General features: G+C 40.6%; 1 protein-coding gene across 5 annotated transcripts in view; it reads right to left on the bottom strand.

Moving 5' to 3' along the window:
• SLC39A10 (solute carrier family 39 member 10) overlaps positions 1-17766 on the bottom strand; it is a 160465-nt gene that overhangs the window by 73229 nt on the left and 69470 nt on the right. The window contains exons 1-2 of one of the 5 annotated variants that reach the window (XM_055379301.2): positions 6962-7245; positions 6592-6779 (exon numbers count right to left, since the gene is read on the bottom strand). The exons of 2 other annotated variants lie outside the window; for them this stretch is intronic. In XM_055379301.2, the coding sequence (XP_055235276.1) occupies positions 6592-6760 (169 nt within the window). In that variant the 5' untranslated portion in view covers positions 6761-6779; positions 6962-7245. Of the gene's footprint in view, positions 1-6591; positions 6780-6961; positions 7251-17766 lie in introns of those variants that run through there. 2 more of the 5 variants (XM_063695058.1, XM_063695059.1) reach the window with 2 other exon arrangements.

The raw sequence follows: 17766 nt of genomic DNA, 5'->3' as shown, positions 1-17766 counted from the left end.
TGATTCAGTCACATTTTCTGCAAAAACCCTTCAGTTCTATTATGTTCCTTTTTATTTTGATCATGTTTTCCCTTTCATGTATAGATGTTTTCATGTACATGCAATGAAACTTAAGGTTTCTGCAATTTCTTCTATGACTGCTGCTAAATTTTAAAAGTTTTTTCTCCCCATATTTTAGTGAATATTTTCTTATTTTTTTTTTAAAAAGAAAAGCTATAATTAAAAATAACTCCTAAAAAACTAAAACCCCTAACATCTATTTCTTTTTTAGGAAAAAGAAAAATGTCAGTTGCACTAACATCCAACACTTTCACACACATATCAGTTAACTAAAAAACCTTAAGTACTTGTGTTTAGGCAAAAATCTTCACAGAAAAAGATTTAAGAATTTGTTTTAGAAATTATATATTCCATGAAATTATATTTACAGTGAATTTAAAGAACTTTTTTTCTTAATATATTTCAGTGATTTAACTTTAGCATACCTTTCTGATTTTCAGTTTTTAACTGGCATGATTATTTGCTTGAAAATAAATTCTATATGTACCCTGTATGTACTTTCATAAGATGTTATATACATTCAATTATTCACTTTATTTGGAAAAAACGGGAGAGAAGGAGGAGGGAAAGTGCTGAAAAACTAGTTGTTGGGCACCATGCTCAGTACCTGGATGACAGGATCATTCATGCCCCAAACTTCAGCATCACACAATATAACCCACGTAACAAACCTGTACATGTACCCCCTGAATCTAAAATAAAAGTTGAAAAAAAAAAAAAAAACTAGACTATCCTAATTTAAAACGCAAATCTTTTTTCTGTTTTAATATACAATTTACTTTTCTCTTATTTTTTTGTTTCATAACTTCTATATTCTTGAAACACCATAAAATCAAAATCTTAAAAACAGTATATTCCAAACATTAAAAAATTATGAAAATGATATGCTTTTCTAAAAAAGGTCCATGGGAATAGAAAACATGATCTCACTGCCTTATAATGTATATATACACAGAATATGTTATGTGTATATTATACTATCTTATTATTACGTTTTCTTACATTGTTTTACTGATCTCATTTTATAATGTAGTAACACACCATGTATTATTTCATTTATATTGATAAAGTATTTAAATCAATCTTTCCCTAGCCCCTTTCATCAAGAAGCTATGTTCCTCTATAACACAGCGCAAAGTATATTTCTTCACATGCAAGCAAAATAATGTAAGGAGTCATCTTCAGTAGAAGTGCACTGAGTTAATATACCAAAATACTTGTTTAAAGGCCTGTAAGCATGCAGTTTTGAATTGCTTTCTGAGGGGAGTGAGAAGATAGGAGGGAAAGGGGAAGGGAAAGAAGACATGAGACATAGGCGGCATAAAAATATGATCCATTTCCTGCTCTGAGAGAGTTACAAGGAAGACACAATCAGCTTTTCAATTAGAAAAGGTAAACTGTGAGAGAGCTACATAAGTAGCTACAAACAGTGTTGACAGTTCGGTGGTAACCAACAGTTGAAGGCCAAGGGCTTCACATTCCTTTTCCAACTCCAAGCATAATAAAGCATAATTCCCTCTGCAGAGGAAAAATGGAAAGCGGAAAGAGACAAAAAGCTTCTCTACTATGTAGGTAAAGAACACCTGCAAATTCACATTACCTATGAATTGATCATTTGACTGAACATTTTTCTACTAAAGTATTTTACCGCAAGAGCAGCTATAGACAATACACACATGAATAAGCAAGTTTTGTTCCAACAATTTACAGAAGCAGGGATATCTGGCCCATAGTTTGCTGACCCGAATTTAATTTACACGTTTTTTTTAAAGTGCCAATCCAGCAGACAATTATAGGGGAAACCACTATTTTAAAACTCAAAAATTCAAATATATAAAAGTGAATTTAGAAAAAAGCCTAGAGGTGGGAAGGCAAGGAATATCTGAAATTGTTTCTTTTTATTTATAGATATTAAAGTAATAGCATAGGCTGGGCACGGCAGTCATGCCTGTAATCCCAGCACTTCAGGAGGCCAAGGCAGGTAGCTCACTTGAGTTCAAGAGTTTGAGACCAGCCTGGGCAACATGGTGAAACTCTTGTCTCTACAATAAAAAATACAAAACATTAGCTAGGCATGGTGGCACACGCTCCTGTATTCCCAGCTACTAGGAAGGATGAGGTAAGGGGATGACCCAAGCCCAGGAGGTCAGGGCTGCAGTGAGCCCTGATCTCACCACTGCACTCCAGCCTGGGGAACAGAGATACTGTCTCAAAAAAAAAAAAAAAAAAGGGAACACCACAGTAGGATACATATCTCTGTAATGTTCTTACTACACTAAAAGTGACTGAGGTTTTTCTTCTTCCTTTATTCAATGAAAATCTAAAACCTAAAGTGATCACTGATTAAATCTTCATTATAGAGGATTAAAATTAACCTCCTTCATAGTTCACAGTTCTTATAACAATACTTCTCGTCCTATGGAAGTACATAATGATATTAATAAGGATACATCCTACAACATTCTTGCTTTTCTAATCCCTAAAAATCTTAACGGGATGGGCTGTCCCCCAAAGTCGAGTATATAAAAGGGTAAAATTGATTAGAAATATTAATACAAGGATAAGTATTATCTGATACCTCCCTTTCAGCAGTATCTAAAAATGAGTAATTATAAAACATGATTATAAAAGTAGGTTATGACAAAATATTTACTTTTAGATTGTGAAAATAAACACTACCTGAGCAAGATTTTAGATTTTGTCCTTATACTTGTACAAGCCTGCAAACCTGTATCACCAGTAGCATCCTATTCTAACATCTTTTAACATAAAAATATCTACCATTAAAAATCTATTAAATAACCACTCCTTGTATCTGGCAATCCAAAAAAACCCTTACGTTCTGATAGGAAAATAGTATTCGACACAGAATTACTGATGTGATACAATGAATTGTGTCCTGTTTTAACATGTCTGAACATTGTATGTGGTCTCCTAAGCAGTTAATTTGGAAATAATTTAGTATTACCGGCTGGGCACGGTGGCTCATGCCTGTAATCCCAGCACTTTGGGAGGCCAAGATGGGAGGATTGCCTGAGCCCAAGAGTTTGTGACCAGCCTGGACAACATGGCAAGATCCTTGTCTCTATATAAATAAATACATACTATTATTTAAAACTGTAATTTTGGTTCTATATTTCTTCATACCTACTATACGTTTAAGCATTCCACTAATTTTTTATTGAGAATATGTTTGGATATTTTAGAAAAAGCTAAAAGTTATCCTGTGGCCTATCCATAGAACTTATAAGGGATAATAAAAAGAAAAAAAGAGTTTGAAATACTGATATTGCAATAATCTAAATAAAACCTAAAACCTTAAGAGTTTGCATTGACTATAGAAAATCCTTTCTGTAAAGTAGATTTTGTAGAATGTTATCTGTTCATTGCCTTTGTGTAGTGGTATATTGTGTTATAATATCTGTGTGTAAACTGAATACTTGGGTTTCATTATAGTATTCATATAAAATAATATTAATGATATAAAAAAGGAAATCTTGTGGCTATGAAGAGGTCTTTGAAACTTTTTTAAGAATCATTCTATAAAAGTCATAGAAAATAAATTCGAATTTTAAAAAAAGCTCACAATGTAAATTTAACACTTTCAAACTTTATTATCAGTACAGTCAAAGCAATACAAAGTTATATGGAACTAAATTAATCTAGAAAGTAGATTTTTATATCATTCAAGATAAGGAGAAGCCCAGATTAAATATACAAAATTGTTGTTATTTACACAGCTAACTTCCCGCTTTGAAAACAATCCCATACATAAATTTCTTTTTTGGAGCAAGGTAACTTGGTGATTGTTCTATCTCTACCCAAAATTCACCCCTATTTGGAAAACTGGGGGCCAAAAGCAATCAGAATTCACCAGTTCAAAAACACTTACCTCCATCTTATTAGCAACACTAACTAGCCAGAGGAAACTTTAAAATAGACCAGATTTACAGCAGTAAGTAAATCTAATTGTAATTTAAACATTATCTTATTTTAGCAAAAGGTGAAGGGAATCAAACGCTAGGGGGCAGCATCAAACTGTTGTGGGTAAGGCTGGGCAGCCTTGCAAACTTTAAGCTTCAGGGTATTTTTAATGAGAATTACACTTACATAAAAGATGAATTATAAAACTTCCGTTATAAAGGAAAAAACTAGTTGTTTTGATTCCCTACATTTCTCTTCCATTTCCCATTGTGTACTTTCTTTTGCAACTATGACTGGTATCACTTTAAAATGCACTAGTAATAATGTCCTTCTGATACTAAACTCATGGCGTTTCCAATACTGAGGTAAGCACTATATAAATACAAGCTGACATTTTTAGCCTAACCATAATGGTTAAGTTTTGATTCACTCAATTAGCATTTTAAACTTAATTAAAGAGCTTGACAAGCTCTGCATATTCATGTGTCATAAGCAGTATGTGACAAAAAAAACTGTGCAGTATGTACCCCCTCAAGAAATTTAGTTTGGCAGGGAAAACAAGATGCACGTTATTATAAATTAGAAAATGGAAGAGAAGTAGAAATAAATCCATGAGTATTATATATAAGTAACAGAACAAAAACAACAGGATAACTGTATCCCCCCCAAAGGCCCAGTAGAGACCATCAAAGCTCATTCTGGGGGTAGTCAAGGAGGGAGTGGAGGGAGAAAAAGAACGCAGACCTTCTACCACTAATGAAAGAACTGAAACGTCTGTATGTAGAAAAAAGGTAAAATCAACTCACTATCATCTTCAGCCTTTTGGTTATCTCATTTAATGGTCACAGTTAAGTCCGTGAGTAGGGTTTTTGTACTTGAAGTTCAAATAGAAGATTAAGATAAGCAACTTCCTCAAGGTAAGCAAACTAATTAATAGATCAAGGTTTTGAACTTTTAAAATTTCACTCCAAAGCCCTAAATTTTTTCCAGTATTGGTCAACACTGAGGGTAGAAGGGTTGGGTGAACAGAATATTAACAAGGTAAATTTCTCTAATCAGAAGCAAATGATCATCCCAGATGCTGAATTTTCCTTGCTATACTACATCCTATCTTCTCCAAAAATCACTTTTGAAAAAGGCACACCCCCTAGATTAGTACTTGCATACGACACTTGAGGCCTACTCAAAGTACTTCAAATCAGGTGCTCAAAAAAAGGGAAAGACCGTGTTAGCTTTTAAGCAGTTAGAATTTAAATTGGTAACAGTAAGAACTAGTATATGTTATCATGCAATCTATTATTGATGTCATTTCCTATGAGGTCTTCCCCAACCACTTCTTTTAAAGTAGCACCAAAGTCATTCTTGCACAGGGGTTCTTATCCAGGCGTCTATGTACGGAACGGAGAATGTTTGTAAATATGGACAGGAAAAAAAAGAAAAAGATTTATCTTAACCTCTGACATTTACTTATCTCTTCAGTTACGAATGCAGGCAAAAATTACAGCGATGTGAAATACCTGATAGCAATTTTAGTTTAATTTAAGCCAAATTCTTTAAAGATCATTTACAGTCCTCACTAATGCTTTACTAAAATATAGATGGCATATTTAATATCTTCATTAAGTATTTCATAACTGGTTTCTGTTGCAATTCTATGTATTTCATACATTTAAAACCATCATTCTGTGGTTCATCACATAAAAAAGTTAAAAATCCATACCAGCACATCATTGTTTTATTTTCTTCACAGCACTTATCACTGATATTATATGTTTCCAGTAAGGAGCCACTGGAGTAACCAGTGTCTGCAGAATGTGCGTTGTCTGGCATGGATCCAAGATCTAGAAAAACTGACTGACTCATATTAAGGTACTCAAATATTTGTACAATAGAGTCCTAATACAAAACAATACACAGGAGTCTTGAGTTGAGGCTTTCAATTGCATACTAAGTTAGAAGGAACTAAGTTCTACATCTCCAGCTTTTCCATTACTTGCTTTTTCTTAATTATGTACAATTTAGATACACATCCAAAAAGAAAACAAAGGAAATATAAACCTATTCTAGTTTTGCTCCAAGAATGACTCAGTTCCAATGTAAAATTTGAGGACTTAACAGCAAAAGGCATAAATAAAAGTTTCTTTTAAAAAACAGTATAACCTACCATACTTTTTGTTTTTTTCTAACATGTGTTTTGTGTCACTGTTACTTAGAATAGGTACTCGAGTGAACGACCCTTCCAACGGAAGGCTTCAGGTTCTGCAGTGATATTTCTTCCTCGTGCCAGATCCTTAGTACAGCCCATGTGGACAGGCTCCCACGTGAACATTTCTTTACAGAAGCCACTGGAAGACCTTGAACGTCATGTTGCTCGCGCCCTGGCAAGGCCCCCGCCCTTCTTAGCTGGGGCGTTCGAGGGACCCCAAGAGAGGCAAAGAGTTCAGCAGATTCCCAGACCCGGAGAGGTGGTGCGCGAAGGTTCCTCTACGCGCTCCCCCTGCCGCGCCCCACATCGCTCGCCACCTAAGGGCTGTCCGGAACAAAGCCGGGCGGCCGCGCCACCTCCGGCCCACCCGGCCTGTCCCACCGACCCGGCCCCACCCTCACCCTCAGCTCCAGGGATCCCCAGCAGGCCGAGATCTTCACACCCCCGCGCTCCGCCTCGGCTTTTCGGTTGGTCCGGGAGAAAACTAGTAGGAGCAGAGGCGCCGCCGTCCGTTAGCCTCGGTCCGGAACAGCGGCGCCGAGGCTCCATCCCGGGGTCCCCTCGCCCCATTACAGACCAGAGAGAAGGGCTGGAGAAGAAAAAACCGGGGCGCTGGTCGCCAAGCCCCCAAATGCCTGCCTACAGATCCCCAAAGCCTCGCCCGCCCGCGCCTGCGACGCCATCCGCGGCCGGCGCGCAGCCCCCTAACCGCCGCCACCCGCCCAGCGGTCACTCCCCCACCCCGGGCGCGGCCCGCGAGGCTCCGCCAACCTCCACAGGAGGGTGAGGGGGGCGCGAGGCTCCGCACGCGAAGCGGACGCCGCCGGCTCCCGATCCCGCGGCCCGCAGCAGCCCAGACCACACACGAGGAGCCGCGGCGCCCAACACTCTGCCCACCACGCGCTCTGCTTCGGCTGGCCGCCGCCGACTGCAGCAGCTGCGGGAACCCCAGCGCCCGCATCCCCGAGGGAACCAGCCCGGACTCCCCGGTTCTGTTCTCCCTTTCTACCCCCACGCCGTCCCGGGACTCGCAGTCTCCGCCGCGCACGGGGCCGGTTCTGGGGGAGGGAATGTAAACAAATCGGGGTTTTATAGTTACCTCACACTCGAGTGCCGTGTGCATCTCCTCTCCGCTCGGTACCAAACCCCGGCTGCACCAAATCGTGTATTCACCAAAGCAGACTGCGCTAACTGCGTCGCAGAAACCGGCGCGTCTGACACCCTGCTACGCTTGCGGCGTACAAGGTCCACTCAGCTCCCTGCGCAGCCGCACCCCGTCCGCCTATGGGTGCTACGCTATGGGCGTACACGCGCCACCTAGCTATTCACTTCGGATAACGCCAGTTGCGTAAAGGAGTCGCACTACTCACGGATTCCACATGGATCGTCCGAGGAACAGGAAATTCAAGTCTACGCAAACTGCGGAGTTCCGTGGCTCCGCGCTAGTTTTGTTCCAGGAAAGAACGCCGCGGGGGAGTTGGGGCGGCTTCTTAACGCATGCGTGGAGCGCCCTTTATCATTCGCCTTTTCTCCTGGCTTTAGAACGTCGGTTGCTGAGGCCTTGGGCAAGGCGGATGAGTAATGGAAGCTCTAAACCCAAACGCTTTAGCCAAAAAGCTTCAGAGTGATCAACTGGAATGTTCATCTGTATACGAGTTAAACATCTACGTTAAGTTAACCCCGCCCCCTTTGTTAAAGTAACCTTTTCAGTCTCTTAGGGCAACAGCGAACTTTATTTAGTGCTAAGTGCGAGGTGTTTTGCCTAGCTCCCCTTCCCACCCATTTAATTCTAAAGCACACTTACTGCGGGTCTTCCAAACCTAAAAGAAAAAGTTGAGTCCTGAGAACATGTCACACATGTAGAGAAATTCTCGAGGCTTTTGGCAACTTTCCAAGGTCTTCACTCCTCTACTCCTCAACTGATCGATTATTTCTTAACACTCTATGACAAAAAAATCCCGATCCAGCCAAGCAGTTCCATGGACTTGTGCCTACACCGTGCTCATTCTTGCCCTTTGCTCACGCCATACATCCCATCTAAATTGTCTCCTCCCCTCTTAAGCAACCACCAACCCACATTTTCTTAAAAGGTCTCTGGACATCTTATTTTTGCTTCATTACTCTGCTTCCTGGCTCTTAATCCACATGTTGAGGCGTATCTGCATTCCGCCTGGGGTGCCTGTGTTTCTATATCCAACCAGAATCTACTTAACACAGCGAGTTCTGGGGGTGCCTTACTGGTGTCTAGTAGAGAAAATAAAACCATGAACAGCAGTAATCGCAGGCTTGACTGTGTGTCAAGTACTCCACATATATATTAATTTAATCACCATAACACGGTGAGGTAGGAAACTGAGGCACACAAGACTTTAACTTGCCTGGTATCACAGAGCAGGTAGAGAAAAGAGTTGGGATTTCCAAACCCATTCAGTATGGACGGCTAGGTAGTCCCGCTAACCTGCATATTACACCTTCATGAAAGAAGGTTATTTTTTGTTTTGTATCTCTACAAAAAACATCCAAAACAACGAAAATGGTGCTTAATAAATGCCTACTGATTGCCATACGTAGTTCAGAACACTGAACTACTCATATGCCCTTTTCCTTGTTTGGAAAGCCAGAGCATGGACCTCACTCCTGCTTACAAAGGGAGAAGTCCTGAGGTGTGGAGAAAAGAGATTAAGCCTGAGTCCTAGTTTCAAGTCTCACCATTGCCACTAAATGTGAGACAATAGCTGTGGTCCTCAGATTCATTGATAAATTAAGGGGATCGTTTTAAATATATTCTAAGGTTCATCCTAGAACTAAAGTCCTTAGAGTTCATAAAATCATGATAGTACATCCTTTGTGTGCAAAGCATAAGAAGCTTCCAAATTAGCTTGATATTTTATGGCTCATAATTATTTTATTGAACACATTATTATCAATACCCTTAAAACATACATAACCTTTCTTTCAAATATCAATAAGATATAGCACTTGCAGTCCTTATATTTTAGGGCACCTACACTGCTTTTTTAGTTATGGATATACAAGGCTAATGTTCAGCTGGTACACACAAGTACGGCTGAACCAACTAATCAAATACTGAAATACTTCAATGCAAGTTGGTTAACAGCTGCAACTCTGAGTGGTATCCCCCCATGCTTCTCACCCCTGTGCCAGTCCTTCCTCTCAAGATTCCCCAGACCTCCACATTTTAGGAACTAGTGGGTTAATACCTGGCTAAGATAGAGCCCTTTGGACCCAGCTCTTATTAGTCACTCCCATTCTACTTGGTTGGTGCCTATTATTTACCAATTGTTACATATTTTAAATGTCATCCCTATAGAAAACTACGTGGTAAGCAACTTGAAAATAGAGACTGTGTCTCCTAACACTTTTTAAACTCACCCAAACATTTATATACCTTCAAGTGTATACACACTGATTTGGGCAGATTTTCAAGCAAAACTATCAGATAGAATAAATGATTAATCTGCATACTAGCATATTACTTTTCCTACTGAGAAAAGGAATCTCAGAAAATGACTTGCAGGCTTACACAAAATCACCTGCTGAGTCAAATAATGGACACTACAGCAACAATATCACTATATGAATTTCATTTTATCTTTACCAGTTTTATATATAAGTAATATGTTAGGGTAAAGACTTTCTAATATGTTAGAATCATAAAACTTACTGAAAGTGTAAGACATTTTCTTTTTCCAGCCACCTCACTTGATTCATAAAGAAGCTCATCTCAACTATAAAAATAGTATAAATGATTTTCAGTACCTGGGAGAAAGAGAGGTACTGAATTATGTGTAAATGGTTTACTTTTCATTGTTTAGCTTATTCATGCTGCTTCAGCCACAATATTAGTTCACATATCTAAAATTTCAAATGTGACCAGTCTACCTTTGTGAGACATGATATAGTAAATCCAAGGGTCTTTTTGCCCCTCAGAGGATTTGAAAAGAACCAACTATTAATACAAAAGAGGAAATAAGAAACATACTTCATACCCCAATCTTTAGCAGTGGCTGAAGGAAGTCCATGTCATAAACCTGGGTTTCCCTCTTACAGAGGAGAAAATAGTCATCATACACAACAAAATTAAGAGTCTTTAATGAAATCTATAAAGAACATGACTAATTCTGCCGGGCGTGGTGGCTCACGCCTGTAATCCCAGCACTTCGGGAGGCTGAGGTGGGCGGATCACCTGAGGTCCGGAGTTTGAGACCAGCCTGTCCCACACGGAGAAACCCCATCTCTACTAAAAATACAAAATTAGCCAGGCTTGGTGGCACATGCGTATAATCCCAGCTACTTGGGAAGGCTGAGGCAGGAGAATCGCTTGAACCTGGGAGGTGGAGGTTGCGGTGAGCCGAGATCATGCCATTGCACTCCAGCCTGGGCAACAAGAGCAAAACTCCGTCTCAAAAAAACAAAACAAACAAAAAAAAGAACACGACTAATTCTAAGAAATCAAGCCTTTCAAACTTACTTGTTCTTTCCGTGATTCAAGATTAGTAATAACCAATGATAAAGACCCCTTCTTAAATTCATCTCCAGTTTAAACTGTTAGTTTTACATGGCCTAAAAGTTTACTTTAGACAAAGCTATGCCTAGAGAGGCTGTGAACCAAAAATAAAATTTTAAGCCTCCCAACTAACTGAATGGTCACCTCTTCTTTGCCAAGGGCATTCCAAAGTTAACCTGAAACACTAGTACCAGGCATGATGGGAATGGATGGTTAAACATGCCTCATTATATTCTCCTCACTTTAAAATTCAGGTACAGGACGGGCATGGTGGCTCACGCTTGTAATCCCAGCACTTACGGAGGCCAAGGCAGGTGGATCACCTGAGGTCAGGAGTTCGAGACCAGCTGGCCAACATGGCAAAATCCCATCTCTACTAAAAATAACAAAAATTAGCCAGGCATGGTGGCGGGCACCTGTAATCCCAGCTACTCGGGAGGCTAAGCAGGGAGACTCGCTTGAACCCAGGAGGCAGAGGTTGCAGTGAGTTGAGATTGTGCCATTGCACTCCAGCCTGGGTGACAGAAGAAGACTCTGTCTCAAAAAAAAAAAAAAAAACAAATTCAGGCACAGATGACCAGTATTAACATTAAAACAGACCTTAAGACTGATGAAAGAGACTTTTTGTAGCAATAAGATACCAACATGACAGATAGCAGGCTCTGAAAGAATTCAAAGTATTTTTCTCCAAAATATATTTCTTTGACATGTTTTGAAATGGCCTTGCAAAACTGTCTCTTGTGGGAAACACCTACAGTCTATAGAGCAGCAGTCCCCAACTTTTTTTGGCACCAGAGACTGGTTTCCTGGAAGACAATTTTTCCACAGATGGGGGTGGGTGGGGATGGTTTTGGGATGAAACTGTTCCACCTCAGATTATCAGGCACTAGTTAGATTCTCATAAGGACTGCACAACCTAGATCCCTCACATACACAGTTCACAATAGGGTTTGTGCTCCTATGAGAATCTAATGCCACCATTAATCTGACAGGAGGTGGAACTCAGGCAGTAATGCTCACTGCCTGACACTCACCTCCTGCTGTGTGGCCCCGTTCCTAACAGGCCATGCACCCAAACCAGTCTAGTGGCTGGGGGACCCCTGCTGTAGAGAATCCCCTTCCCTTTCCAAGTCTCTTCCCTGATCCAGGAGAGAATTAACTGAGTCTGGCGTCTTTTAAAGTCTGGTAAGAAACACTTAACAATTTATTCTCTCTGAAGCCTGCTAGGTGGAGACTTCATCGGCATAATAAGAACCTTGGTCTCCATAACCCCTTATCTTTTTTTTTAAATTTTCTTTCTTTCTTTCTTTCTTTTTTTTAAGATGAGTCTCACTCTGTTGCCCAGGCTGGAGTGCAGTGGCGAGATCTCGGCTCACTGCAACCTCTGCCTCCCAGGCTCAGGCGATTCTCCTGCCTCAGCCTCCCGAGTAGCTGGGATTACAGGCACCTACCACCACGCCCAGCTAGTTTTTGTATTTTTGGGGAGAGACGGGTTTTCTCCATATTGGCCAGGCTGTTTTCAAACTCCTGACCTCACGTGATTCACCCGCCTCGGCGTCCCAAAGTGCTGGTATTACAAGTGTGAGCCACCATGCCTAGGCTAAATTTTATTTCTTTTCTGACTACTTATCCCCAAGTTCTACATAGCCCCTTATCTTAACCCAGACACTCCCTCATATCGATTCCAGGTCTTTAGATAAACTATTTCAACCAACTGCCAATCAGAAAATCTTCGAATCCACCTAAGACCTGGAACCAGCCCCTGCTTCCAGTTGTCCCACTTTTCTGGACCAAACCAATGTACATCGTACATGTATTGTGTCTTATATCTCCCTAAAATGTATAAAACCAAGCTGTTGCTTAACTACCACCTTGGGCACACATTCTAAGGATTTCCTGGGGTTGTGTGACAGGCCATTGGTCACTCATGTTTGGCTCAGAAAAAAAATCTTCAAATAAGTTACAGAATTTGACTCTTTTCATTGATGAAGTCATTAGTCAGGAGTACAAGGAAGACTAAATTATATTGCTATACCAATGTGGTGGGGTGTGGGGATATTAAGTACCAGAACAGGTGTTAAGATTTGGAAAAGGGGGCCATGGGCAGTGGCTCACACCTGTAATCCCAGCACTTTGGGAGGCCAAAGCGGGTGGATCACTTGAGGTCAGGAGTTCAAGACCAGCCTGGCCAACATGATGAAAGCCCATCTCTACTAAAAATACAAAAATTTGCTGGATGTGATGGCATGCGCCTGCAATCCTAGCTACTTGGGAGGCTGAAGCAGGAGAATCACTTGATCCTGGGAGGTGGAGGTTGCAGTGAGCCGAGATCACGCCCCTGCTTTCCAGCCTGGGTGACATGGCAAGACTCTGTCTCAAAAAAAAAAGAGATTTGGGAAAGGAAGATGTCAGCAATATGTAGGTAAAATTCCAAACTGAGGCCTCAAACTTAATAGCTACTATGCATTTTTAGAGATTATTTCAGCCTGGGGATTGAAGCTCCAGCTCTAAAACTGATGCCAGAGATATTTAAAGGATACAAATTATTTCCATTATTTGAGACCTGTGGCACTGTGTAACATCTAACACGGCAAACACACTGTCAGAATGGGGAAGTTGGACCCATGCGGTAGTCTTTTTCTGATCCCTGAGAAATTATGGCTCTACCATCTCATTTTTTGCAAGCTCTAAAGACTAAGGTAGGATAAATGGGCCTTGAGAAGTCCATGGGAGTTCTCACTAGAGGAGCACAGCTCCCTTATACTCCTTTCTAAATAAAAAAAAAACAAAACATTTTTTTTGAGATGGGGTCTCATTCTGTCCCAGGCTGGAGTGCAGTGGTGCAATCACAGCTCACTGCAGACTCAACCTCCCAGGCTCAAGCAAAATCCTCCCACCTCCCACCTCCTTCGCCTTCCCCACCCACAGTAGCTGGGATTTTTTTTTTTTTAAACTCCTTTCTAAAGAGCAAAAATTGCATATCTGGGAAGGCCATCCTCTTCCACAGACCCCACCATTTTGAGATGGGCACATGAAGGCAGGGAGAAATAAACCAATACAACTCTGGTGAGGGACAAACTTGTCTGATGCGCCTGAGATCATTCTGAATTGGTAGGCTTGTGCAATAAAACCGAGTTTCAGGCTATTTGCAGAGACAAAAATAGATTGGAGAAATGAAACAATTGACACAAAAATTTAAGCAACTTCTCACCCAGGGGAGAAAAATTAACTTTTTTATGATTTGCCTACATGATCCTAACCTAAGAATAACCAGAACCCTTAGTTTAAGGGTTTGTATTGCCATGGCAATACAAATAAAAGGCGTTAGCATTAGGCATCTCTCCTGGAAGACAGACAATAACAGAGAAGCTTAAAGCCTCTGATTGACCATGGCAAGTCCTTTCAAAAATACAGATGAGACCAGGCTCAAGAGAAAGAGAAAGACCTACTCAGAAGAATGAACAAAAGCAAAAAACTCAGAGCCAGAGCCAGACTAACACGTTGACCACACATTTGCCCATGTCATAGTGCCATGAAGACTTCTCACCCTAAACCAATTTTTTTTTTCTTTTTTCTTTTTTTTTTTTTTTTGGAGGAGGAGTCCATCTGTGTCGCCCAGGCTGGAGTGCAGTGGTGGGATCTCGGCTCACTGCAAGCTCCGCCTCCCGGGTTCATGCCATTTTCCCACCTCAGCCGCCTGAGTAGCTGGGACTACAGGTGCCCACCACCATGCCCGGCTAATTTTTTTTATTTTTAGTGTACTTGCCAATTCCTACAATTACACAGTTAGCATTTCATCCCTGGGCCTTGAAACCAGAAGAACTTAGAGAGAAATTGCTACAGTTGTATTACCTATTTATACCTCTGTGAGAATATATTTTCCTTAGGTTTTTTCTGAAGAGGAAGTTCTAAGAAAAGAGAAAACACGGTTGTCTAGATTCTTGAGGGTAGTGTGGTGCAAAGGGAAAGAAGAAAAACTGTAGACAAATTGCTAACTTCTCAATCTTGCTTCCAGGCAAGCTCATTCACTCACAGAGTAGTAAGATGAAGAAAAACAGGTGTGGTAGGTAGCCATTTTAGGTCGTTTGCAACTCTACTGGCACAGCAGATATTGACTTTTCAAAACATAACTCCTAGTCCAAAGGGATTAGAAAAAAGTGGCATAAATATCCACATGAATATGGCAAACTTCAAAAGTATTTGTGGGTAATTACACTTCAATTTAAGGAAAACTGTCAACATGGAAATGAATTAACAATAAGTTACCACGTAAATTTTTTTAAAAAGGCTCATTTGTTAAACTGGTTGAAATTAATACGTCCATTTTAAAATGTCATCACATAAGATCAAATTTCAAATTTTGCCTAAGGCTTTAATTAATAAGGTGACCCATTTCATACCTGACATTTATGAAAATAATCAAGTACATCTTCTAAAATCAAGACACACGTGTTCTGTCTTAGCAAATACTGCTTACCTTTATTTCTTAAAAAATATTTGATGGCAACAATGCAGCAAAATTCTAAATATTAGGGAAGGCAAGAAATGAATTGTCAAAACAAGATTAGCTTGCAGGGATTTCTGAATTTTTCTTGTACTATTTCTAGGTAAAGCTTGGATTATATTTTGTATTTCATACAATAAGCCACTTTCACATTCTTCATAGAATCCCATCTCTTCTTTCCAGCACGTATCTTTTTGTTGTTGTTGTCATTCTTTTTTTGTTTTGTTGTTTCAAGCACACGTCTTTAGAGAAGATTTGGAAACTTCCTAATGTTTCATGAGAAATGCTTCTGGCAGTGCCCGGTGGTTAGCGACCCATCATGCTTGGCTTTTTCTTTCTCATAGATGATCTCACCTACAGCCTCCAATGATTTCATCACACCCAAGTTTCATTTTAATTACAACGACAGTTGCTTTCTCTAAGCATTTATGTTTTACAATCTTCCTTCCCACCCTAACCACATGAAGCTGTATTATTTAAAATGTGCCAGGCACCATTTAAATGCTCTAAATGGAACTCATTTAATTCTACAGTAACCCTCTGAGGTGGATATTACTGTGTCCATTTCACAAATGAAGAAAACTGAGATGGTTACATAAAATATGGCAGAGCCAGGATCCCAGGCTGGCTCTAGAGTCTCTGTTCTTAACTCTTACATTATCCAACCTATTTTTATTTTTGTTTTTTTGAGATAGAGTCTAGCTCTGTTGCCCAGGCTGGAGTATACAGTGTCACTATCTCTTGGCTCACTGCAGCCTCGACCTCCCAAACTCAAGTGATCCTCCCACCTCAGCCTCCTGAGTAGCTGGGACCACAGGCATGCACCACCATGCCTGGCTAATTTTTGAATTTTTTGTAGAGACACAGTTTCATCATGTTGCCCAGACTGGTCTTGAACTCCTGGGCTCAAGCAATTGGCTGACCTCCATCTCCCAAAGTGTTGGAATTACAGGTGTGAGCCACCATGTCTGGCTGTTTCTTTTTTAAATTACCAACATTTTCAGAGGAAGTGGTATAGAAATTCTTGCAAAAATAGTGACCTGTGCACAGTCTTGATATAAGAAGCCAGATAAGGGCCGAGTTCAGTGGCTCACCTATAATTCCAGCATAGGCGGAGGCCAAGATGGGAGGATCGCTTGAGCCCAGGAGTTCAAGACCAGTCTGGACAACATAGCGAGACCTCTTCTCTACAAAAAAATTGTTTTAAAATTAGATGGACATGGTGTCACACACCTGTGGTCCCAGCTACTCGGGAGGGTGAAGCAAAAGGATAGGATCACTGGAGCCCAGGAGGTGGAGGCTGCAGTGAGCCATGATTTTGTCACTGCATTCTAGTCTGGGTGACAGAGTGGGACCTTGCCTCAGTAAATTAATTCATTAATTAAATGAAATCCATTTGAGGATTAAAGGTACATTTACTTTTCAGTCCTTAGATTTATATGACTCTACATCCTCTATAAGTCTGTCTTGGAAAAAGAGACACATAAATATTAAGGGATATATCTTTAAGCAAAAGTTTGTGCTTCTCAGTTAATAGGGTTGCTTTAAAAAATAAAAAGTTTGTGTTTTTATTGTGTGCAAGCCACTCTGATAAGTAACTGATACAAGGGTGAACAAATGAGAGGCTGACCCTTAAGTTGCCTGTAGTCTCGTGGTGGTGGTGGTGGTGGTGGATGGTAATTAAAGAGATAATTACGGTATCGCATGGCAAGTGCTATGTTAGATATAGGTATAGCTTGCAACGGTAGCAAAGGCCAAAATTTGGGGATACACTCAGGCTTCCCAAAGGAAGTCACATCTGAAGTCTGACTTAAGGATGAGTAGTAGAGTCAAATAAAAGGCTGGGAAAAGAGCAAACAAGCAGATGAATGAGATGAGTGAATACCTGGTTTTCAGTTTGGGGAAGTGAAACACACAATCTTGTTGTGTGTTTTGGGCATGGGGAGTTGGGAGAGATGAGACAGGACTGGTAAGGAAGGCCTTTGTGTATCACATTAAGGAGCCTGAATGAGTCTGAATGCTACCCTGAGGGCAACAAGGGCCACTGAAGAATTTTCGGTGGGCAAGTGACGTGATCATGGGCAAGAAGGGAAATCATATTATCATACGACTAGGGTGGTAGACAGAATAATGCCTCCCCCATAAAGACATCCACATGCTAATCCCCAGATCCTATGAACATGTAGATTACATGGCAAAGGATACAAAGGCTGGAGATGGAATTAAAGTTGCTAACCAACTGACCTCGAAATGAACAAATTAGTTTCAATTATCCAAATGGGCCCGATTTAATCATAAGAGACTCTAAAAATGGAAGAGGGAAGAGGAGAGTCAGAGGAAGATAAAGGGAAATGACACTCAGAGAGATACAATGTTGCTGAATAAAGGGAGCCACAAGCTAAGGCAGCAGTCCCCCAACCTTTTTGGTGCCAGGGACCGGTCTCCTAGAAGACACTTTTTCCACAGATGGCAGGGGGATGGTTTCAGGATGAAACTGCTCCACCTGAGATGATCAGGCATTAGATTCTCATAAGCAGTGTGCAA

This window comes from Gorilla gorilla, chromosome 11 (assembly GCF_029281585.2).
Source record: "Gorilla gorilla gorilla isolate KB3781 chromosome 11, NHGRI_mGorGor1-v2.1_pri, whole genome shotgun sequence".
NCBI classification, from domain to species: Eukaryota; Metazoa; Chordata; class Mammalia; order Primates; family Hominidae; genus Gorilla; species Gorilla gorilla.
Note: the sequence above shows the minus strand (reverse complement) of the source record. Positions and strands in the feature narration are given on the sequence as shown.